We start from the raw sequence: 25,469 nt of genomic DNA, 5'->3' as shown, positions 1-25,469 counted from the left end.
CACACACACACACACACACACACATCTACTCATTCTTCAACAAAATCCCTTGCATATATCATGAAGCCTTGGTGAAGGACGATTTTGGGTCAGACTTTAGTGATATGATTTTCAGGTGCTATAGTAATAAATAAACTAATCTTGTTTCCCCTCATTCGTACATCTTATCCCCGAATTTCCCGTATATCTAAATGAATTTTGGTGAAAGACGATTTTATGTTTCTTGACTTTCGGATAGTACTGTCAATATGGTGAAATCTTCTTGACGACTATATGATGCGATGGAAATTAATGTATTACCCCTACCATCCCCGTCTCCTTCCCTTCATTCACCGTTCCCCCTGGCCTCTTGCTTGTTTGGGTGGGGTTTAGGTAGCAGACGAGCTTCGATATTATGAAAGAATAAGTCTTAAGCCTCACTGACGGGAACGTGGTGAAACGTTCGTGATTTGACTTTCAGATGACTTTCAGATGCCATCCTCTCCCACTCACTTCCCTCTTTCCCTTCTGCTCCTCCATCTTCTATTTTAACCCCAGTTTTCCTTTTCGTCTGAGGAACTGTGTGAGGATGGCGATTTACGGACGAGGAAATGGTTAAACTTTCGTGCTTTGACTGCTGCATTCCACGAAAAAGGAAGACAGTATCCCCTTTCTCCCTTCTTCCACCTGTTCCCTGAAGTCTCTGCCTGTTTGAGTGGATTCTGTTGGTCGCCTTTTTTTTTTTTTTTTAATGATTTTCCGACGTCATGGTAAGCTTTACTGTAAGATTTTCCGATGCCACCGAGGAAAAAAAAAAGAAAAAACTAAGTTTCAAATCTTCCACCAACCCCTACACACACACACACACACACACACACACACACACACACACACACACACACACACACAATACTTTCGTGATTTGATTTTCAGATGTTGCAGAAATGACGAAAGTAACCCCATGCTTCCTTTTTTGCACATTCTCACTGACATGCTTGCGTTTTTATTTTATAAGGGAAAACTTCAAAAGCTGTTATTATTTTCGGACGGTAACATGGTAATACTTTCTGTGATTTAGTTTCAGGTTACCATGGAAATGAGGAAACTACAAACCCCTCTTCCCTTTCCCTTCTGCTTAACCTTAGAAACCTGTGCGAAACTAGGGAGGGTATAGCGAAGGACATTTAACTGCTATAATGATTTAAGGTCTAGCAAAATGATGAAACGTTATTTTTTTATTTTCATGTGCCAAGGAAACGAAGAAAGTAATCCCCCTCCATCTGCCTAAATCCTCGAATCCTCTTCATATCCGTGGGGTTTTGGTACTGGATGATTTTTTTTTTATTTTTTAGGCCCGTTCGTATAAGTTACAGATAATAATGTGGCTAAATTTTTGTGATTTAATTTCAGAGGTCGTAGAAAAAATAAACTACGGTACCCTTTCAGCGCTCCTTTTCTTCCATGTCCCTCATGAAAGCCCCGTGGAGGATATTTTTCTGGATAATGAGAGTGGGGACCTAATTAGACTCCCTTGAGCATCCCAGGGGGTTTTAGTGGATGACGATTTTCAGTATGGTAGGAGTTAGACCCTGAGAGAGAGAGAGAGAGAGAGAGAGAGAGAGAGAGAGAGAGAGAAAGAGAAACACCCTCCCCTCCTCCTCTTTCTTCCATCTTTTCCTCGAATCCTGAACATCCAAGAGGTTTAGATGAAAGATGATTTTTTAGAGGGAGAAGCCTTACATTAATGCCTATCAACTACACGAAGGTCATTAAGGCAAACTGTTCTTGTTATTGAAATATTTCCTTAGAATACGACTCAGACCGTCTACATTATATCCAGGTCCCATTAATTGTAAAAGGAGGAAACAGTCTTTGTCCAACAGTCTGACCGGCCCGGGAGTCAAATTCAGGTTTTTCCAGCTGCGGTTTGGATGCACTCACCATTACACCACCGACTCTTCGATTTTCTATATGATGAGAGTAAAGACTGAGACTTAACCCGCACCCTACTGCCGAATCCCCTGCCCATTCGAGGAGGTTTAGGTGGAAGACGATTTCGATGACGCTTCTGTTGGTGTCCATGGAGCCGTGATCCAGCTTGGAGGGGAAGAAAGTTGCTTAGGCAGGCGAGGTGGGAGGGAAAGATGGGTGGAACGGTCGCCAGTAAGTTCTTGCCTAACATCTCTCATTCCTCGATTACCATGCATATCTACCTTACTTCCCGTCGTATTTTTTCAACCCCTACATCACTCTCCCTCTACACAAGCGGCGATGGGAGAAAATATGGCAGTACGAAGGGGAGAATTTTCCACTCATCACCTGTGGATGTCGTGGGCTGGGCGGGGCTTGGCGAGTGTATATAAGCGCTGTGGTGCGGACGGCCTCGACCACTCCTCACCTAGACGTCACCGAGGAAGGATATCAGACATAATGAGGATATTGGCAGCAGCGCTCCTGTGTGCTGTGGCGGGTGCCGGTAAGTGCTGTGCTGCCTCCTAACTCCTCCCTCCATAAGTGCCTCGTTACTTCCCGTTCCTCTGTCGACAGTGACGTAGGATATCAGTGACAATAATTTACCTAAACAATTTATAAACCATTATAGATTTTAAAAATATTGTTTAAGGCACATTCCATGATGTGCAATAAAATGCGCATTCAGTACCAGACTCCACTGCATGCCCTGTTTCACCACATGTGTTTCTTAAGCAGTGTTAGCTTCAAAGAGAGTGACAGTGCAACATAATTCTCGACATGGAACTGAAAAAAAAAAATCCCTTTTCATAAGCGACACCACGATGGTCAAGGCGAATTATGAACAAATAGTAAATAATTTCGTACGTATTAGCTGGAGAAAGATAAGAAAAGAAATGGAAAGGGCGAGAGAAAGAGAGAGGGAGAGAGGCCCAGGTGTCAGCGACCGTCTCGGCACGTCTATACCCAGCTAAGACGCCGGTTATAACGCTGGGTTAGGCTAGGGGAAGGTGACGATCTAAGGTGTGTGTACGATACTGTTATGTTGTGTGCTTAGATTTTAGGTTTTAGGCGCTCAAAATAGTTCCTTACTCGACCAGTGAATCAGTGCAAGTATCAGTCTTTCGTAATTCAATCAGACTGGAATAATCGTCATTAATTTCAGTCTTCTGATTCAGCATCCAAACTAGACGATCATCAGCAATATCAGTCCTAAGAAATCCGTCTTTAACTTCACAAATGTTCCGTAACTCGGCCGAACTGGAATATTTTCTATACCAGTACTCCTGCAAACTCATCTAACTAAACAACTCTTGAGTTCAGAGTTCTCTGCAAGTCTGACAGATTTTTCTTACGAGACAGCAGTATCGGTCTTTCATAACTCTTCGAGAGGTGGAAAACGCAATATTACCCCGGTCTTGCGTATAGGTTACATCCGTCTGAGTGTCACCGTCTTGGCCTGTTGATTCTTATTACCGGCGTCATTCAGAGTTACCATTGTCCTAAGTGACGTAGGCTTTGGTGTGGGTTGGGAGGCAGTGATTCGTATGCGTTACAGGCGTTCTATTATTCACCCTGGACCGTAATGGTGAGCAGCTGCCTGGGTCTGGTATACTGTTGTGGCGTTGTATTCAGGGAGGGTAGACAAAGATTACGTGAAAAAGATATATGGTCGTACTGTTAATTTGACTTCGCGAAAGAGAAAGCAAACTCCCCCTGTTCCTTCTTTTACAATATTAATAGAATACAAGGAAAATAAATAAAGTTTGACCTTTCCGATTCTGTAAGTTGAGTCATGCACAGGGGAATGCAGTCTATTTCCTATCCTCACAGGTATTTTAATTTTGACGTCATAACTTTGGAGGTTGCATGTTACATACTTTAATAATGCTGCCGATAGTTTGTGGATGGTAAAGGGCTTTCTGTGAAGGGAAGGAGGTCGGCGCAGCATATGAAGAGAAAGTGATGTGAAGGGGTGAGGAAGAGAGTGGATACGTGAATGGCATGAATAAGAGAAAGGTAGGTTATGTGAAGGGAATGGAGAGACAGGAAAGGAAGTGGCAAGAGATTTGAGTGAAAGAGAAAGGCGATGTAACGGGGAGCTTTGTGGAAGGAAAAGGTGTTGTGAAAGGCAAGGGAATCGGAGAAGGGAGGGGCTGCAGAAGGAAGAGAGCAGTGGGAGAGGAAAGAGTATTAGTGAGGAAGTATTGGAGAATGAAAGAGAAGGGGCTTCTGGAAGACAGGGATCGTGCAGGGTATGGGTACGCTGGATAGGGAAAATTGTGGAAAGATAAAGGAATGGAAGAGATAGGGGTTGTGGAAAAGGAAGGGGGGAGGGTCGTCTTATGATGCCGTTTTTACAAGGAAACTCGGGTTGAAGGGAAAGTGTGGGTAGCATCCCGGGAGACTGGATGCGGGTGTGGGCAGGTCAAGGAACCCAGGTGAAGTGGGCGCTTATGTCCTCTGATCCGCTCTGTGGGGACGACGTAGAAGGCAGAGGCACACGATGGGGGCATTGACAAAGGAAGAGGAAGAACGAAGGGCAGTAGAGTTGATTTAAGAACATATAGGAGAAACGTAAAGGGTTGATCAAGACAAAGAGGCCCAGAAGATAGAGGAATAAGACAAGGCCGGCATAAATGACAGAGGCTTACGACGGGAGCGGTGAAAAATGTTGAAGAATAAGGTAGGGGCGGAGAAGAACGCAGAAGTATGAGACGGGACACTGAAGAAGGTTGAATAAAATAGGAGTTGCGCAGAAGTTAGTGACACAAAACAGGGGCAGCTTAGAGTACCATGTCTGATTGAAAAGAGGGATTTCTAGTCACGTGGAGGAGCCCGTAGTTATCTACCGAACATTTAGGGGCAGATGAACAGACTACGTTCGTGGTGGCATTAAGTGATCGAAAAACCTTCAGTCGCCTCTTTCAGTTTCAGACCGACGAGCACAAGGATTTCTACACATTCAGCAAACTGTGAGAGTCATGGTCTGGTCGTAAGTAAAAATCAGGAGTTGTTTGGATTTGCTCTTTTACGTGAGAAACCTTGGGCTCAATCTGCCGTGAACGTAAATATAAACTGATTTCTAAATAAATATTTCAACATACGGAATCCAACCACCGTATTTCAGTTTGTTCGTGATACAGACGATCATGCTGAAGTTTGGAAACGCCTCGTGCTGAAAGGGTTAATAGGAAAGCTCCGTCCACCAGCTCTAGATCGAGTAGTTTCTCTCCGGCTGAATAAAATCGTCCGGTGGTAGCAAAAAACTAATAAAATTATCATCGTGCTGTAGGGGAAAAGTAGAGATGTTGGGTAAATTGCGGTCGTTTTGTGGAAAATACTTTATCCACGTAGGGAAAAGTTGTTTAATTAGAAGGCAACACAGTTTATGCTTGGCAGGGACCCTTTCCAGGTGTGAATGGAGACGAACGTGTGAATGGAGAGAGAGAGAGAGAGAGAGAGAGAGAGAGAGAGAGAGAGAGAGAGAGAGAGATTTGAGAAGAAGTAAGATCCACATCGGATCGAAACTTTTCTATCTTCTAAGTAAACATTTTTTTCTTCTTATAATCCATACATTACAACAATAATATTAAATAAAGACAAATAAGTTTTACGTTGTTTGTGTTAGCTCTCATCTCTACGATCAGTACCCGCTGTGCTCAGTGAAAGTGATTTTCTCTTTTGAAAGCTGCTGGCGATTCAGCCTTTATGACCAAGCAGAATACTGTGACTTTGCTGAAACATATGTGTAACTACGACACACACACACACACACACACACACACACACACACACACACACACACACACACACACACACACACACACACACACACACACACACACACACAGTGAAGCCCACTTGGATACACCAAGGATTTTACATACACGCACACAATCGTACTCACGGATACATACATTCACACGCACATAGTGAAGCCCACTCATGAGCACATTAAGATGTTCACACACACACACACACACACACACACACACACACACACACACACACACACACACACACACACACACACACACACACACACACACACACACGAATTTACCAAGACGTATACACACATTCGCTGACTCACTTGCACGAGAATGCACACACACACACACACACACACACACACACACACACACACACACACACACACACACACACACACACACACACACACACACACACACACACACACACAGCTGACGAAAGTGAAAACCTGGAGTGAAACCTAAGACTCGTCCCAGCCAACTTTTTACCTCCAACTCCTTTCATACGACCAGCCAAAATAACAACAGCAATGTTCGTTCAGTCAGGCTATCTATCTGTATCTATCACCTCGTCCTGTATTGCCCCACCAGGTTGGGAAATAAGGTACAGAGTGAGACTATATATCGGGAATAAAGTCAGTGAAAAGATGATACTAGAGGAACAAGTTTGTAAGCCGAGTTAGAGCCGCGCCGAAAGCTCACAAAATAAAGAAGTAGGAGAGTAGGTTATGGACAGAGGCTGAAAATAGAAGTTAGGAATTGACAGAAAGTAGACTGTGGGAACGGACGCTGAAATTAGCCATCAGGAATACAGTCTGAGAATAGAAGTTGGAAAAAGAGGTTGTGAGTGAGTTAGAGCCGAGCCGTGGGTGTGGACGAGGGGGTCACCTTCAGCCGCCATTATAACTGGTTGAAGTACCGGATCCCAGCCAGACCGACCCCCTCCCCCAACCCTCACCTTTGTCGTCGGGAGCTTGTCTAGGTGCGCAGGAGAGACGGAGGGAGAGAGAGAGGAGACAAAGAAGAGGGACGGGAGGGAAAGAGAAGAAATGAGACTGGCTTAAGAGAGGAAAGGACGAAGAATTGGGCAGAGAGTAGAAGAGATAAGGGGAAAGGATTACAGAGAAAAGCAAACAGTACCAGCGCCACTGTAACGGTCCTTTCGAGGCCATTTGTTACTGAGATTGTGACTTTGGTTTATTTTCTGTCAGTCGACGGTAAGGACAGTGAAGCATGAAGGCTCCCCCATCCAAAGTCGCCAGAATACGGTGGAAAAAACTGTCATGCAACATAGAAACACTGTCATGGATGTTTCATAGGAGAGGATGAATGGAAAACATATTCTATTTAACTTGGAAGGAAAAGTAAAATCATGTTAACATTATGGACATAAGACGATGCTCAATAGATGCATCTTTCATTATCTGTTTACTAGAGGACAGGAAAGAAAAGAAAATAGTGGAAAGAAAGGAGGAGATTTGACAGGTAGACAGAGGAATAAAGTCAAAGATGAAACGACGAGAGATGAAGAATGATAAGAGAAAGGAATCAGAGAAGTGGGGAAAGGTACGACAGAAGAAGAGAGAGGAATGAGACAAGAGAGGAAAAATGGAGGACAAAGGCAACTAAAACAGGAAATATAAAGAAAAAAAAGAATGTGGGTGAAGGGTAAGAGAGGAGAGCGAGAATACAAAGAAGGAATGAGAAGGTCAGGCAAGCGGAGGAAAAAAAAAAAAGTGAAGATAGAGACGACTTATAAAGGAAAACAGAAAATCAGAAAGACGACAAAGAGGGGATGAGAGAGGACAAGTGGGAATACAGAGCTTGGATGAGAAGGTCTGGGTGGGGAAGAGATGAAAAATAATGATAGACACAATTAAACGGAATACAAAATAAGTATGGTGAAGGATGAAAGAGGAGAGAAGAGGCACGAGGGAAGAATGGAGAGACGATAAGGTGTGGGTATAAGAAGAAAAGCGAAGACAGAGGAAACAAAAAAGGAGAAGGAAGCACGGAGTTGAGGACAGAACTGACATGAGTAGTCCGCGAAGAGTGCCCAGGCGGAGACAGAGATGATATAAGCAGAGAAGAATGCAAAAGAAAGGTGAAAACAGGTATAGTATATGATCGAAGGAAAATCTAAAAGGAGAGGGGAACAGGTTACATAAACTTAGATATGGCTAAAGCAAAGAAGACAGATAAGAGAGGATTCAGGTAGAGTATTGAACAAGGAAGTATAGAAAGACGAATGGATGAAGCAATGTAAAAGTAAACATGACAAGCAAAGGAACACGGAAATAAAAGTCAGACAGGCAGCGAATGGCAAAAATAGACATGACTCAAACAGAAAAGATTAAGAAAAAAAATAGTGAAGAGGAGAGGTAGGCAAAGGGTAGTAGTCTGATGGAGAAAGGGACGGTGAAGGGAGGGGGCATGTGAAGGAACGGACCTGTGGAAGAACGGGAGAGGAATGCAAATGGAGAGAGAGAGAGAGAGAGAGAGGCAAATGGAGAGAGAGAGAGAGAGAAGAGGGTAAAGATGAGAGGAAGGTGACAGGGAACGAACCATAATAGGAAAGAAAATGAGAGAGAGGCCATAAGAGAAGAGAACGACAGTAAAGGACGAGGAGTCAGAAGGTTGAAGAAGCAGGGAGAACAAAGGAGCAATAAGACACAGGAAACAGAGAGAGAGAGGGAGAGAGAGAGAGAGAGAGAGAGAGAGAGAGAGAACTGCTGAACTTATCAACTGAAGATTAAGCCTTCCTTTTACGCTACACAGACCAAATACAAACCAATTAATCGAAAAAGATTATCGTGAGAGGAAAAAAAAAAACTCGAAAAGGAACGGTGATGAAATCGGAGAGGATATTTCGCAAAATTATTTACCTCTTTACTAGGAGGGGTGTCAGCTTAGCTTAATTTTCAGATGCCAACCAAAATATATTACAAACTACGTCCTCGGGCTGCAAGGCATAGTAGAAATTGCTTTTACCTCATCATTGTGAGAGGTGTCTCCTAAACTGAATAAAATCGACAGGCGCTAATTAAAATAAAATACAAAGACCTTCATCATACTTACGGGTCTCTCTGGCAGCAGTAAGATTAAAACAGAAGACGTCAACGCAGCTGAGGGGTCGGGAAAAAAAGCCTCAAGGAATAAATAGAAACACTACAAGAAAAAATGTAAGAAGAAAATAAATCATCCATCTCTTACACAGTTGCCTGAGGACGAGCACGTAGCGAAGAGATAAGTGTGTGTCGTAAATTGAATCCCTCTGGTGGCCACTAAAAGAGGCAGTACAGGGTGGCCATAGTTTGAAAGTTGATGGAGGTGTTTGTGGCGGCAGAGGAAGAAGATGGAAAAAGAGAGAAGGGGGAGGAGAAGATAAGAGAAGGTGAAAGGAAGAGAAGAGGAGAAGCTTTTATATTGAGTTTTTATTCCATTATCTCCATGTTATGTCGACTTTGAAACTCTTGCAAACGCAATTCTTTTATATGCAACTTAGGATGGCTCCCTCGTAGTGGTAGCTTATCGTAGGGAGAAGGTGTGTGTGTGTGTATGAGAGAGAGAGAGAGAGAGAGAGAGAGAGAGAGAGAGAGAGAGAGAGATCGACACAGGGTTGGGGAGAGACAAAGGTAAGGTATTTCCCTAGGCTACGCTTCTGCCTTTCTCAGAAGTCCTGCCCACACCCCCACACCCCTGCCTCTTCTCTTTTGGGTTTTTCTTTAACTCTCTCTCTCTCTCTCTCTCTCTCTCTTGGCTGTCTCCTTTCTTTTATTTTTTCAATGATTTTTTTTGTCTGTCTAACTCCTCCCTACTCTTCTTTCGCTTATAAGGAGATTTGCTTGCTTCTCCCTCCCCCCCCCTCTCTCTCTCTCTCTCTCTCTCCACATTTAACTAACAGTACAAGTGACCTCAATTCCCCCCGACCCACTCAGGAGCACCACAAGACATATGGAGGTGGACTGGAACCCACAGAACCAGTCCCAAAAACCTGACAGAAGGAGATCGAAACCTTTTAAAATAAGATCGCGAGTGTTGCGTCATTGTGGTTCACCTGGATGGGAAGAATAACAACGAACAGTTATAGAAATGAAAGTGGGTACGGAAAATCAGAATGTCCTACTGGCTGCAATGAACCTAGACAGAGAACATCAGATCGCCCAGGAAGAGCTTAAAAACTGGAGGAGAAACAGGACGTCTGAGAATGAAAACTCTCAACAGACATGGAGACTCAGAATACCCAAGAAACACACAAGAAATAGGTATTAGAACCAGAAGGATGAAGGACCGAAAAAAAGAAAAAGAAAGTAAAAGAAAAATGGAATCACACCATCTATAGATAGCAAAATTTATTGATGCAGGTGAGGGGATCTCCTCGTATAGAAAGGGTCAGTTAAGTCTAAATCCAACTCCACCAGTTTGAAAAGTCTCCAAACTTCAATAAAATCGTCTGGAAATAAGAGAATGCAATGAGAAGACGTCCTAGGACTAAAGGGGAAGAAGAAGAAGAGGAGGAGGAGGAGAAGGAAGAGCGGGGAGAAGAAGGAACATGGCTTAGAATAAATGACTGTCAACTGCAGGAGGGTCACTGCTGCAGAAAACCAATTTTTGTGAAGGCTGTAGAGGCAACTGTAATTGGGTTACATGTTTCGAAGCCCAGGAAGCGAATGAGTGAAACAGCGAGACAATGGGATGAGGTCTGAGGGAGAGGAGGTGGAGCTCGGCCGGGTACACGTAGCCTAAGTGAGTGTTAAGATAATGTCGATCCTTTACTTTCACTTTTGTTGGCTAAACCTGTTTCTAGTCGGGGCCCCAGCCGGAGGGAGTGAGGTGGGGAGGAGGAATAGAAAGGGGGGCGATTTTAGTCTCTTTCAACCTGGGCACGTACTTTTCATTCGATTCATGCTCTCTCTTGACGATGTTGGTGAATTAAGAAAGTATCTCCAGTAGGGAAGCGTTTAATGAAGATGTCTAATTCCGTTGTTTTAAAAAAACCTAGTCTTAAATGACAAAAATTGTCTGTGAGGAGGAAGAATCAAATGAAATAAAACGTGATTCGGTTGAAGGGGATAAGCCTTACAGTAAAATAACTTCGTTTTTATATTTTTCCTCTTTTCAGATGATTTTTTTTCTTTTTTACTCAGCTTAGGAGAGACTTTTCGGACATGGAGTTTTATACAGCATTTAACAACCCTTTTTACTATTAGAGATTTTTCCTGAGCTAAAGAAAATCCGTCTCTTGGTATATTAATATATTAATAGAGGCGATTTGTTTGTGGCCACCCCAAACGGGATTGAGGCGTCTGGCAATATATATATATATATATATATATATATATATATATATATATATATCTATTGCCAGACGCCTCAATCCCGTTTGGGGTTGCCACAAACAAATCGCCTCCAAGTCGCCCTGTCCCCCGCCATTTCACTGCCCTGCTTCCAACTCACACCCCCCTCTATCATATACCTCTCCACCCCATATATATATATATATATATATATATATATATATATATATATATATATACACACAGAAAGACATCTTGGTGAAGGAGTTTATGTACAGTAAAGTGTGGGGGTGAGTTTCGAGGAAGACCAATGAGGAACTGGGGTTTGGGAAAGAAGGAAGAAGCCACATAAGACCTAAGCACACACACACACACACACACACACACACACACACACACACACACACACACACACACACACACACACACACACACACACACACACACACACACACACACACACACACACACACACACACACACACACACACACACACACTTTTTACACTCCTCTTATTTGCCCTCTGTCTGTCTGTCTGTCTCTCTCTCTCTCTGTCTCTCTCTCTCTCTCTCTCTCTCTCTCTCTCACCATCTGTCCTCTAACCTTGTTATTTTATTAATCATCTTCTGTTGCAGTCACCGTACTCATATCGTACTATACTTATTAACCTCAGTTCCCACCACCTAATACTTCCTCCCTCCACACACACACATACTAACCTCAAATTCACCCACTGTTCTACTGTTCCTCATCTTCCTCTGTACTCCTCTCGTATTACATTCGTTACCTTCATTTTTCACCACCTGACACTCCACTACTTACCTCAGTCACCAATCTGTACCCTTACCAGACACCTTTCATTACACCTAAATTTGACTCTCACCTGTTACTCATCTTTTTGTGAACTCATCGTACTCACATCAAATTACACCCACTGCCTTCATTTTTCAGCTTGTGATATTCTGTTATAAATCTGCCTCTTGGGCCCCTTTGATTCTCACTAATTACTTAGCTGTTATTTATCTTACTCTGAACTCGTCGTACTCTCAAATTACGTGTAGTATTTTTATTTCTCTTCGCTTGTTACCTTAGCATTCACCTCAGTCACAGCTGTTTTATCTCTGTCACTCTCCACTCACGTACTTTCTTCAAGCATCTGTCGTTGTTCCTTGATTTCAACCACTCACTGTTCTGTTGTTGCACATCTTCCTCTCCAGTTATCGCATTCATAATACATGCACTGCCTTCAATTTTCACCACTAAATACCCAGCATCCCGACACGCTCACGTCTGCCACAGTTTATCATCCCGTCAAACACGCTCCAGTTTGTGCTCCTACCAAACGTCTTTCATCACACTTTGCCCTCATCACTTACTGTTACTCCTCCTCGTATACTGTTCGCCACTATTTCCAGGAAGGCTACTCCCCAAACTCCCTTCTCTGTCGTCTCTCACCAGTTGCCTCTCATAATAGGTTCTTAGATCTAACCATGTGATTCCCAGTATTTTCCTTTTCATTACACGTTGCCCAAGTCGCTCAACCACATGCTTCTAAATCGTCACGGTCGAATACTCTCCTTTCTGTGCTCTCACCGGTCACTTCTCATCACCCGTCCCCTTAATCACTCAGCCTTATATATCTAAGTCATCACGTTCCTTTTACCTCTGATCGTGCCACTCCCTAATCTCTCAATATTTCCAACAAGCGCTTCTCATCACACTTTCCCTCAGTAACTGAACCTTGCGCATCTAAATTATCACACTTTGCTCGCCGTCAGCCTTATTCACCTGAAGTATCACACATCACTTACCACAATTCCTAAGCCTCCCTCTTGCATCCTTTGGAATTTGACAGCACACCCGAACTTCACTCACTTTGCCTGTCACCTCTTGGAGCATCACGAGAGAGAGAGAGAGAGAGAGAGAGAGAGAGAGAGAGAGAGAGAGAGAGAGCAACAAGCTGTCAATTTACCTTGGCTGATGTTGATAAATAACTTTCCTCATATCAGCACTATTCAATATGACCTCAGGATTATTCTATAAAAGATCGTTGTATATTTTAGCTTCCCGTAAAAGTCCTACACCCATTTTCATTAATTTTCGATTTCACTTAATCATCCAAAGGCTGTTTAAACTGGCTTTAATTTTGTAACTGCTGATGATAAGCAAGAATCGTATCTTACAATGTCTTATGGCAATTGTCCTCAAATTCCCCGCGAGGTTTTATAAGTTGCAGATAAACACTGAGTACTTGCGCAAGACTTCATAGAGTACACGTCTCGTCTCTGTACTGAACCGGACTGAAGATTTTAACAAGATCATAAGTACCATGCCACAGTAAATTGTGATTCTTAAAAGGCTCATGAGAGCTGCAAATCTCTTGTGAATAATTTAACAATTGCTCTCACTCTAGCGTAATCCATGTGGCTGACAGCAATTTTATAATCTCAAGCGTGTGTGTGTGTGTGTGTGTGTGTGTGTGTGTGTGTGTGTGTGTGTGTGTGTGTGTGTGTGAACCTATAAAGGGAAGGTTTCTATCTTCAAATATCCCAACCGTCCTTCAAGGCTTGATGATAAATTGATCAAGTGAGAATATAACTGGTTATATGTATCTAGAATATGTAATAAAAATGAGCGGTTTCCTGAAGGCATTTATAACTGGTTATATGTACCTAGAATATGTAATAAAAGTGATCGGTTTCCTGAAGGCAGTCCCACAGGTAAATAAATTGGTATGCCTCGACTGCCATTTATCATGCCTTTCTGTGGGGGGTTATAACTACTGTTGTCTATTTTCATGTGTTCTGCGGCTTTGAATGTGACGATTTACTGTTTTGCATTTATTACTCAATCCCTTCCAAGCGATGACGTATTTTTCTTTGTTCTGTATATTATTACAACATCCAGAAGACCTTTTTTTTTTTTTTTTTTCAGCCAACAGTGGTGTTCTTGTACTATAGATGAAAAGTAAGAGATGTTCGCAGGCCGCAGAAGTATATGAGGAAGGTCGATGGGTTGTGGGAAGAAGGGCCGTTGCTGCGTAGGAATGGATATGTCTGGAGGTTTCTTTGACGAGGCCATTACAAACAGGATCTTGCGTCAGACAGAAGACAGAGAGATGTGATTCAAGGTTCCGATATGTTTAGATTACCAACGTGACATTGTAAAGCAAAAGACAGGCTGATTTATTGGCGGAGTATATAGTAATTTTGAGAATCTGGAGGTTCACGGACCACATTTTGCATTCAAGGATGTTGTGACTTTATCTTAATTTAAAAAAAGAAAGCATTGATCAGTCTTGTTCACCAGATTAGCTAGAGAAGTGGTCTGTTATCTGAAAGGACACAATTTCTATCACAGACTGAAAGTGAGAGCAGTTTGGTCATTTTAATTTCTTTAAAACACACATGACTAATATTTCATATGACACTCCCCCACGGATGTCATAAACGCCTCCGCTAATACCTTTACGCCAGTTCTGTAAGACAACTTTAGAATTTGTTTAATATGGACTGCAAGTATTAGATATGAAGTGGTGAAATGCGAAAGTGTCGGGTACATATGAGGACTGCTAGGCCAAGAGAGCAGACTGTCAAGACAATGTCTCCTCCTCTGTTACTCTTTCTGGTTACAGGGGGAGTCTGCAGCAATACAGTGTTCCTGACACATCTGAAACAAGCCCTGCTAACCTTTACGTCCCACCATATTTCCCTCCCATAACACTAGGAATGGAAAAACTGTGCTGCCTTTTCATTATCCTGCATGTAGTAGTAAAATCAGCATTACGACAGGCTTTAAGTTTGTGACTCAGGACACAGCATGGACCGGATACTGGTAAATAACAATCGATTATACTGTATCTGTTTATCTCTCTATATACCTAGGCTGCTTCCCCCAAGGAAAGGGAGGTAGCCGAGACAGGACGACACACTCCCAGTTTACTCATCCACTCCTTTATTTATTTATTTTTTCTATGTTTAGAACAAGGTATCTGGCAAGATTCGCTGCTGTCCTTCCATTCTTGCCTTTCCTGCGAAAACAAATCCACATTTTATGTACAGTATATGTGTATCGTAGCGGCCGGCTTGACACGCGCGACATGGACTGGCAGCTCTACTCTGCACGTTCAAGCCTTTTATGGGTCCTGAAGGGCAACTGATCCGTAGAGTCGACGAACACGCCATCTGTCACTGGAAAAGTAACCCGCCGCCACCCAGTGCTGATTTATAACAGTGAATCGACAGTAATTTTGCTTTTGAATCAGGAGGCGTGGGAGACAAGCATGACCACCTAACCTTTGCGTACCCACCGTGCCTCCCTCCCACAGCAAAAAGATTCTGTGCTGTCATTTCCTCGTCCTTCCTCCAAACACAGATCTAGTTACGACAGGGAACTGATTGTATATAAATCTCTGTGTGAATCAGGACCCATGTGATGAGGATTCACAGACTTACGATTACTTGCCTAACGCAAGTTTTGCAGGAGGAACAAGAGGCATGGACTGATTCTGTGCTGTGCTTTTCTAGCCCTTCTTGCGCTCACAAATTCGATTTAAGGGAGGGTATCGATCGTAAATTTGGATGTAAATCTGGACACATGTTGAACGAGGGCTCTTAATTGCCTAACCATCCCATCCACCCGTGCCACCATCTCCCACAACAGGAAACCAAGGACAGCAGATAATGGTTACGAGAGAGAATCGATCGTAAATTCGTGTGTGAATTAGAGCATATGTGGAACGAGCTTCCTTCCTCCCCTAGCAACAAGGCTCAGTGCTATCTTTTCCTAGTCATTTCTGCAGTAATATATCATAGTTACGTCAGGGAATCGATCGTATATGTGTGCGTGAATCAGGATACTTACCACCATCCAGCCTTCGCGTCTTACAGTGCCCTCCCCCACCCTCACCCGATAGCAAGAGATCAGCGAAAACAGATCATAGTTACGACGGAGAGTATATCTTAAACCTGTATGTGAACCAGGACACCCTTCACCCAACCCTCGACTTCCCACTCGTCCTCCCGTAACAACAAGATTCTGCGTTTTCTTTTCTTTGCCCTTACTTTCAATACAGATCTAGTTACGACAGGAATTGCTTGTAAACCTGTGAGTCGGCGTCCTCTGCTATTCCACTCCAGCTCTGATGTTACCATCCATCCTGCAATAATAAATCACAGTTACGACAGGGAATCGATAGTATATTAGTCCGCGAATTAGGACACCCAGCACCTAACCTTGCGTCCCACCCTCCCTCCCATAACACCACCTTCCCGTCCCGTTACTCGACACCGTTACCCGCCCAGCACAGGGACATTACTCAACCTTCTCCTTGCTCAACGCCACTTTCTCAGCTCAACTCAGCTCGACTCGACAATAGTGACATACGGCTGACATTGATTTTGTTTTAGTTCCATAATCGTGGGGAGACATGACGTGCAGACCAAGTGAAAGGGGACTGAGTCGTGAAACTAATGTTGGTACTTTTAACATGGTTCTGATCATGTTTTAGTTGGGATAATGGGGGACTGGATCATAAAGAGAATATTAGTAGTCTTTTAGACCTAAATCGTATTTTAATTAGGATGAAGGGGGTTTGATTCGTAAAGCTAATGTTGGTATTTACGTGGCCCTGATTTGGATTTAGTTAAGATGAAAGTTTTATTTAAAAAAAAAAAAAAAGTTCTTATGTAGCAGTAATTTTGCTTTAGGACTATATACTCAAAGACTCCAAACTAGGTGAAAGACGTCAGAATAGTAAAATTAATGTTTGTGCTTTTAACTCGCACTGATTTGGTTTTAGTTCCACATTCCGGGCACCTCGACTTGCCAGCTAGATGATAGGGAATTGAATCGTCAGGCTGATATGTGGTACTTTTAACCCTGAGAGCTGTGCAGGTCTCCCAGTGGCAAGCTGAATCGTCTGGAGGTTAGAGTAAAATAGCTAAAGTCGTTCCTTGAAATGTAAGGGACTAAATCAAAACTGGCTCATAAATAGGCATAGTTTCATAACCTTACAGTGATCTCATTTAGATGAAAAGCAACTAAATCTTACAGAATGTATGAGCAATCTTTATGTGGCATTTTTTATGGTTCCTAACAATAACTCGACCCCAAGATGAGAGGAGGGGGGACTGAGCACGAAATGCTTATGTTGGTACTTGTAATACGATGTTGATCCTATTCATTCCGGGTGCAAACGGATCTGACTCCTATAGAAAATGTTAATAGTTTTTAGCAGACATGAATTTTATTTTAGTTATATCTACCCGGCGCCTCGACCTGCAGACGAGGTGAAAGGGTCTTGAATCGTAAAGTATATGTCAGCAGTTTTTTACGTGGCGCTGATCTTGTTTGAGTTCTATGGCTGACCCAAAAGCAAGGTGAAAGGGGACCGAATCCTAAATCAAGCAGTTTTACTTGACATTGATCTTATTCCTATGAGTACTGTGTTGTGGACGCCCCGACCCCAAAAAGGAGGTGAAAGGTACTGAACGGTATAGCCAGTAGTAGTAGTTTTTATATGACATTGATCTTGTTTAAGTCGATATTCGGGGTACCTCACCCTGGAGACGAAGTGAAAGGGGGTGTAACATCCTCAATATGAGACCCTTATTTAAGCGTCTGGATTTGGCCAAAACAAGAAAGAAGCCATCAAACGTAAAGAGTTAATGGAGACAGTTTTAAGTATCTTCAGCGTGACAGAGTTTTGCTTAAATTGAGTGAAATCGCGTGATGTCATCTGCAATAAAACTATTAAAGACGTTCTTCTACTAATGGAATTTAGCACAAGTACATGTACTTTTCTGTTATCTCGTAGATTTACCCATATTATCAGGGAAATTTGTTTTTATGTCCTACCCATCTCTTTGTAATTTTTTAAACTGAAGTATGTGATGATTCTTGTGACTAATTTAGAATTTACAAAGGTCTTATCAACTACTTCTCTTGCTCTCATGTCAAAAAAGTAAAATAATATCTTCATACTTACTTGCTTGTGGTCAGGCCATGTCAAAATGATAGCTTGTTGCTGCATTGTAAACTTTAGCAATACATATCGCTGCGCAAGACTGAGGGCAAGACAGAAAGCAGTATTTGAGGGAGCGAGGTTGGAGCAATAAGCTAGAATTGCAGTGGTGGGAGCGAGTGATGGATGGCAACATGTGTGGCTAATTTTCGTAGCATATCTTCGCAACGCGGAGGACGAGGTGGAAAGAAATTATTGAAAGAGGACATGATGATAAACTGTAAAGAAATTTTTGAAGGAGGACATGATGATAAACGGTAATGACACTGTATGCAGGGATGGTTTTTGCCTTTGAAGTGAAGGCAAGATTTTGGAGGCTTGAATGATGTGCATGACAGGGTGACACAATTTCACTAAACACTGTCTTGGTAGTTCTGCTTCTGTGATTTTCCCCACTTGTTTCTAGCACAACGGAGCACATAAGAGATGAAACAGCAACAGATACAGTGGTTCTTTCGAGGAGTTTGTTACGGAGGAGAATACACCTTTGATATATTTTCCAAGAGTCGAAGAGAAGAATAGCAAAACAAAAGGGCTCCTGCCCACTGCTTTGTGTGTGTGTGTGTGTGTGTGTGTGTGTGTGTGTGTGTGTGTGTGTGTGTGTGTGTGTATGTGTGTGTGTGAACTGCTGTTAGGAAAATAATGATGATGATGGGAAGGAGCAGTTTTGTAAAAACCACCCAGCATGATCTCCAAGAATGGCGTCATGAAAATAGCCAAAATAAATTAACCACTTTTATTTGGTGACCTCTTTCTTATTTTACTCTAGTTTCAAAGCTTTTTTTTTTTTCTTTCCACAGTAGAAGAGACCTCGAACTGCAGTAGTTAGAGATAGCCCTCATCAGCGTCTCTAGAACACAAGGTCTTTCCCAAATGGAAATGAATCGTCAGGGAGTAGCAACAATTAGCCCAAAAAAATACGTCATCTGATTCAAGAGCCTAAAATTCAGTGCACTAATAAAAGTTTGACATAATCGCTGGCAAGTCTGTTCGCCCTGTTTAATTTCCCGAGACTGTGTTGAGAAAGTATTGCAATAAGACGTCCCTGTAGTGAACGGATTAAAGTTTCTCATCACGATCACGTCTGTTTTCAGGGTGTTCTTGCCAATGCCAGACGATTTTACTTAGATCAGGGAAGAATCTTCGAGCTGTACAGGTTAGACATCCTTAACTGACTCCTTCGCAACAAAAGATTCTTCTCATGTTGAATGAAAGGCTTTTGGTAGCAGCAGGAATAAAACAGAAATGACTTTCTCTGGGTTGATGTGGTTGATTCAGAGTACAGGGGGTAAAGCTTGACCAAAGCAAATATAATCACTTACAAATTCGCTTCCTTTACCTGAAGAAGGCTTAGAATTTATGCCTATCGACTGCACCAAGATCGTTAAAGCAGACAAACAGTTTTCCCCAAGCTGAAGTCTTCTGGAATATGACACACAACAGTCGAATTTGCATCCAGGTTCCCAAGGCGGTGCAGTGGCAACAAGTAGCATATTTCACTGACACACATAAAGGACTTTCACTCGCTGCTGCTGAGGAGGGTGGGGTGGGTGGGGAGGTTCAGAGGAGAGGTTAGGGGTGGGAGGGGAGAGGGATGTGGGAGCTATTGAAGAGAGAAGTGGGGGATGTAGGGAGTGAAGGGGGGCATAGGGGTACCGAGAAGAACAGGGGAGAGAGGAGGAGGGGCGAATCGAGGAAAGAAGAGGGCGGGAGGTTGAGGAGGGAGTGGTGAAGTAGTGGTGCAAGGGGTGCCGAGGAGAGAAGGAACAGGAGGGACGGGGGAAGGGAGTGCTGAGGAGTGTGGGGTGGATTGGGGGGGGTTGTTGGTGCCGAGGTTATGAGAGTCGTCCGCTGATTGGCCAACGTGTGTTTGTACTGCGGCTTCCCATTGGTCACATCCAGAGTCGCAACGAAAAGTGAAAGCTGGAGGGGGTTAGTCGCACCACATTTTTTAAGAGAATAAGGTTAATGAACTTTGATGGTGGTAGCGCTGACGAGGTGGTTCTGTCACTCTGTCGTTCTCGTTAGCTGAATATAATCAAATTGATGGAAACCTGTCGTGCCATATTTTAAAGAATAAGGTTAATGAGGTGAGCGCTGACGAGGTGATTCTGTAACTCCCTTTGATCTCGTCAGCTGAATATATACTGTACAGGTTGATGGAAACTATTTGTACCATATATTTTAAAGAACAGTGTTAATGAGCTTTAACTGTATAGCAGTGATAGGTTGCTCTGCCACCCTTTTTATATGATTATACATTAGTAAACGGAAATTTGTCGGACCATATTTACCTATACAGCAGGAATACGTAAGTTTTTTTTCTAGCTGCTACCGGACGCTTTCATTCAGCTTAGGAAAGCTCTCTTGTAGTAAAGGGTTTAGTGAGGGCTATAATTCACCCTTCAAGTTCGAAAAGCCACTCCTAAGATGAATAAATCGTCTGGTAGTAGCAAGAATAGCGTAAAGACGTCCTCGTAGTAAAAAGGATAAAGAATAATGTTAGTGAACTGTGATGGTGTGCCACTGTTTTCCAAGTTACCTGAATATGGTAGGTGGACAAGAGAATAGACTTTGGGCTGTAATTTTGTGGGTCCGAGAGGTTTCCTAGCACCTCTTCCTAAGTAATTCATTTTACATTTTATACATTAATACTCTCTTGTATGATACAGTACTTATCATCTTTGTAACTCAGACGCATTTTCTATTAGCAACATGCAAGAAAACATTAACGTCCAATATGAGGAAGTTTATTGGTAAGGAAGAGATGCTTTGAGACATCCTAAGAGAGCGAAGTTACAGCCTGCAGATATATAGCAGTATTCGTAGTTATGTATGTAGTAGTTAGTAGAGACTAATTTTACTAACATCTGACGTTTATATCGACCTGACATTATGACCCATATGACTCCCTAACCATACTAACCTGACGTGACCTGACAGCCTTGGGCCAGCGCCAGTTCACTGACCCATGCAAGACCAAGACAAGGACTGCTGCTCACGAGGACCAGTGTGACCTCTACTATGAGTGCTTCGACGGACAGGCGGTGGTCCAGTCCTGCCCAAATGGACTGGTCTACTCGGGAAAGCGGACGCAAGGACTGTTCGGTGTGTGTGACTACGACTTCAATGTGGACTGCGAACTGCGGCCCAAACGGAGTAAGTAGTCCGTTCCTCTCCTTCTTCCCCAACAGGCATGGCACAGCAACAGCGAGCACAGCCAGACCCCTGTGATAGGAAGACCCGGATAGTGGGCGATATTGACTACTGTGACCGCTACTGGGAGTGTGTGGCTGGAACCCCACAGCTTTACGATTGCCCCAACGGCCTCGTCTTCGTGGGCAGGAACAGGGGCATCGCCGAGGGGTGTGACTATCCTTGGCGGGGCGCGTACTGTGATAACAAGCAGCTGGCCAGTAAGTCTCCATGCACGACTCCCTGGCCATTTCACCCAGCTGGCCTGTCCAACTGAAATGTGTCTGTCACCTAACCACAAAATTCCACGGTTCTGTATTTTACTGTCATTGTTAACTATCGTTCTAGAACATAGTATTTCAGTACTGTATAACATTTTTCATACTAGTGAATAAGATATTTTTAATGTAAAATTAATGAAATAACAGTTTTTGTTTCTTGTAACACTGCAATCATAATCAATGTTCTTTAGTAATTTTGTACTATGGTCTCTGCACAGAACCTAACCTAGCTTAAATCAGTCTCAACAATGCACAGGGACCTCTACAGCGCCAGTCCTGTAACATCATCACCTAAACCTAAGCTACCTTTACTCAGTTTAACTTCTCCCACAGACCCGCCTATCTCCACGGAACACTGTGACTGGCTGTACGGCATCTTTGGGCACGAAACCTCCTGCACCCGCTACTGGACCTGCTGGAACGGAACGGCCACAGAGCAGTTCTGTATCGGTGGTCTGCTTTACAACGAGGAGACCCACGCCTGTGACTGGCCTCAGAATGTGGGTGGCTGCCAGAAGCACCGTGAGTATTGGCACAGTTCTCATGCTAGGGGACGAGGTACAAGGTTTTTTTCCATTTAACATGGTGATGTTGATGTGAGTCATGAATATGGATTGTTTATACAGGATGTACACAGTTTTGTTTGAGCTGCTTCATTCTCAGCTAAAGCTTCCAAGAAGCTATGTACATTTGCCAGTTTTTTATCTTAGATAAGAGAAATTATCGAAATGTCTATGTAACAAAGTCAAAAGTATTGTAATTTTGCTTAGCTTGCATAATTAGCATAATGTCATGCATGGCAACCATGCTTACCCTTGGCAGCCGTGTCTCATTTACAGTAACGCCACAGGAGGACCCACAGTGTGAAGAATGGTTTATTGAAACTAAGTCCACAGATCAGTTTGCCAGTCGTAACTGACAAACTACAGTACTTTTTTCTAATGCCAGGACAACTAGCACTTTTATTCCAAAAAACAGTCCATATACTCTTAAATTGGTAGAAAGAAGTACATAGGACATAAGGTTTTCTGAAGGTGATTTTCTATGGTACGTAAATATGACTTTCCTCCAGACTCTAGCAATGTATTTCATTTCCACGAACAACTCTCAGCACAGTGATCTGTCTTGTGGCATCATTATTGCTGAAACACAAGTCGGAGGTGAGCGTGACTGACACATAACACATTATCTAAGTAGCGGTACTAGGCGTTATGCAAATTTAAATACTTTTACTTTGCCATGTAAAAAGTTTGATGCTTTTTTTTTTCACGGTAAAGGAATATCCTGAATGTTAAATGTATATAGTTTCAAAAGTTTTATTTGAGAATGACACTGCTCAGACAGTTCAAAAAGACAATTCTGCACTTAACCTTGCTCACTTATATAAAACCTGTATGTCAAGATATGGTTAATAACAAACTTAAACGTGGGTACTGATGCTGTGACTCCCTTCCAGCTCTGTGTAAGGAGGACCCCAATGCCAACGTGCCACTGGGCAAGTCATGTGAAAGGTATTGGGCGTGCCAGGGAGGATACCCCCGCCTGCAGCGTTGCCCTGCCACCTTGGTGTTCGACAAGCAGTCCCGCCGCTGTGTCAATCCACCCACTGTGGATTGTGAGGTACCCACCACTACCCCACCACCGGAGGGCCAGGAATTCCAGGGAGGCGGTGACAGACCCTTCGGCGGAGATGGCCGCCCCGTCCAGCTCCGTCCCCGTCCCCCACAGCGCCGCCGCCCTCCACCACCATCCCGCAATGAACCACTCCAAGATGAGGGTCAGTTCCTGGAGCCTGACAACAACCTGCCCCTGCGACCAGTCCTCTCCGACCCCCGACCTGCCCGTCCACTGCCACAGGGGGGCAATTTCCGGCCTGCCCCCATCCCCGGTGCCGTGCCCCTTAACTAAGCAGCGCCTGAGGGCCAGTAGGGGCCGCCCGTCACCAGGGCCGCCCCTCACTCTCCGGGTACAAACTTCCCTCACCCAAAGATTGTTTGCTCCGAGGGGTGTGGCCCCGGGCGGCCCCAACAGCCACTCCCTGAGGGGCGCTGTATATAGTCCTCTCAAAGTATTATGCCCAGTGCATTCCTCGACTCTAGGATTAGTTGTTATTATTCTGTTTGTAAATAAATTATGATAAAATTAACCATTTCCTCACTTTCCATGAAAAGCACTGACCTTTAGGACAGCCTGAAGCCGGTTTCACACGAATATGCCATCGCCAAAACAAACATCTCTGGACAAAATACTGAGGACATAATGTGCAGCCCTGCTCATCATATTCCTCATACGTAGAACACAAACCAAACTCCTCCTCCCTGATGAGTTCGACCTTTAGTTCTCCAAACTGGCTTTGATAATGGCTCTACTCGTATAACTCGTACATAGATTCATTCACACCACAACACCAAATGTAAACGTGTTTTTTGTATGTGAACATTTACATGTAGAAAGTGTGCGTATGTTATATATACAGTAGGTTTGCAGGTAACTGTATGTGTAGATTCTGCCAATGCTATGAAATGACGTGCTCGTAGACGACGCTCAGACGCTCACAGCTGGGTTGAACTAGACAGAGAAGATCACAACAGTGTCTTCCCTGGACCATGAATACTTTGAAAACTGTGTCGTCTGTATGATATATCTACTATAGTCTTTGTACCCTGTATATCTGAGTGGGACACACATGTAAACCAATACATCCACCCCCATTCTTTCGCCAGTACCTCATTTCAGTAACCTACTGTATATGCGAGATATTTTACAAGCCACTAAATGTATGAAAAAAGTTACATGAAAAATTTAATGCTGTCTGTTAAAGGAAATATCCAGTAAAATACAACAACAATAAATCAGTGTCTGTGCTGACTGCGAGAGACGGCAAAGTTTTTATCAGTCCAGCCTCGCGACGAATCGAGCAGAGAGCAGTACTGTGTTGGCGACTCAGGACATACCATTTACTGCACAAATATGCTGCCAGTGATGTTTATTCTCCATTGTTAGCCATTTATCTTTGCTTTGAATTAGTTCCATATGGTCTTAGATACCTGGTGCTAGGAATCCACTATTAGCAACTCAAACCCCGTATTTCTCGTCGGATTAGAAGCCTTTATAGCACTTCTTGATCATTAGTTTGTTACTTTATACAGTGCATTTACAGTAATTTATACGATACTTTTGCAATCCTGTTCGGTATCTAATAGGTGTAGGTGTACAAGATAATAATCAGTTTGTGCAAAATAACAAATGAAGAGATATTAAAGTTACATCCTCACTCGATGAGAATTTGACCTAACATCTGCAGTACAAGGGTTAGATTCATGTACAAGCATACGATAAAGTGATTTGTTTTTACAGGAAAGGCAAAAGAAAGTAGAGTGTTCCCGTGTCTTATCTTTCAAGCACAGATCATGTTACCGTAGATGGGGAAAATATCGTAGGTTATATTCGTTTTCTGTAGGAAGAATAAGGATACAAGAGTGCTGAGACTTTACATATTCCTAACTTACATGATCTTACCGAAAATTAATAGTTACGTCAAGAAAATTATCTTAGGTTGTATTCGTTTTCTACAGGAAGAATAAGAAAGGGAGACTGAAGATTCTATCCATGTCCATAGCTTAGTTCTGTAAAAACAAGCATATGTTACGACAAGGAATCCACCGAAAATTTGTGTGAATTCCTCTCCTGGTCGGTTGTCTTCCATGCCACACACGAATGCTTGGGTTTCAATGAGCGCCAACCCCTCACGTGGCCCGGACTGCATCAGCTGCCATGAGAGTGACACCTGAGAGATACAATATCTTCCACCTCAGACACGGCTTCTCTCTCATCACCACCATTATCACCATGACTTTTTTTCCATCTATAGAGTGACTTCCAAGAGATCCGATATCTTTCACTACATACACGGCCTCTCATATCGTCGTCGTCGTCTTCGTCTTC

At 43.2% G+C, this 25,469-nt stretch overlaps 1 protein-coding gene across 1 annotated transcript; it reads left to right on the top strand.

Moving 5' to 3' along the window:
• The first annotated feature begins 2,384 nt into the window (after positions 1–2,384).
• LOC145419011 (protein obstructor-E-like) lies at positions 2,385–23,554 on the top strand. The gene is made up of 4 exons (XM_080287263.1): positions 2,385–2,455; positions 21,243–21,464; positions 21,858–22,046; positions 22,981–23,554. Exons 1-4 carry the CDS (start codon positions 2,410–2,412, stop codon positions 23,430–23,432), a joined length of 909 nt encoding a protein of 302 aa, XP_080143389.1. The 5' UTR covers positions 2,385–2,409; the 3' UTR covers positions 23,433–23,554.
• The last annotated feature ends 1,915 nt before the right edge of the window (positions 23,555–25,469 follow it).

Source organism: Coenobita brevimanus, chromosome 14 (assembly GCF_032717465.1).
Source record: "Coenobita brevimanus isolate Jiangsu-jjx chromosome 14, ASM3271746v2, whole genome shotgun sequence".
Taxonomy (NCBI): domain Eukaryota; kingdom Metazoa; phylum Arthropoda; class Malacostraca; order Decapoda; family Coenobitidae; genus Coenobita; species Coenobita brevimanus.
The sequence above is the reverse complement of the archived record's forward strand: the minus strand, read 5'-3'. Positions and strand labels throughout refer to the sequence as shown.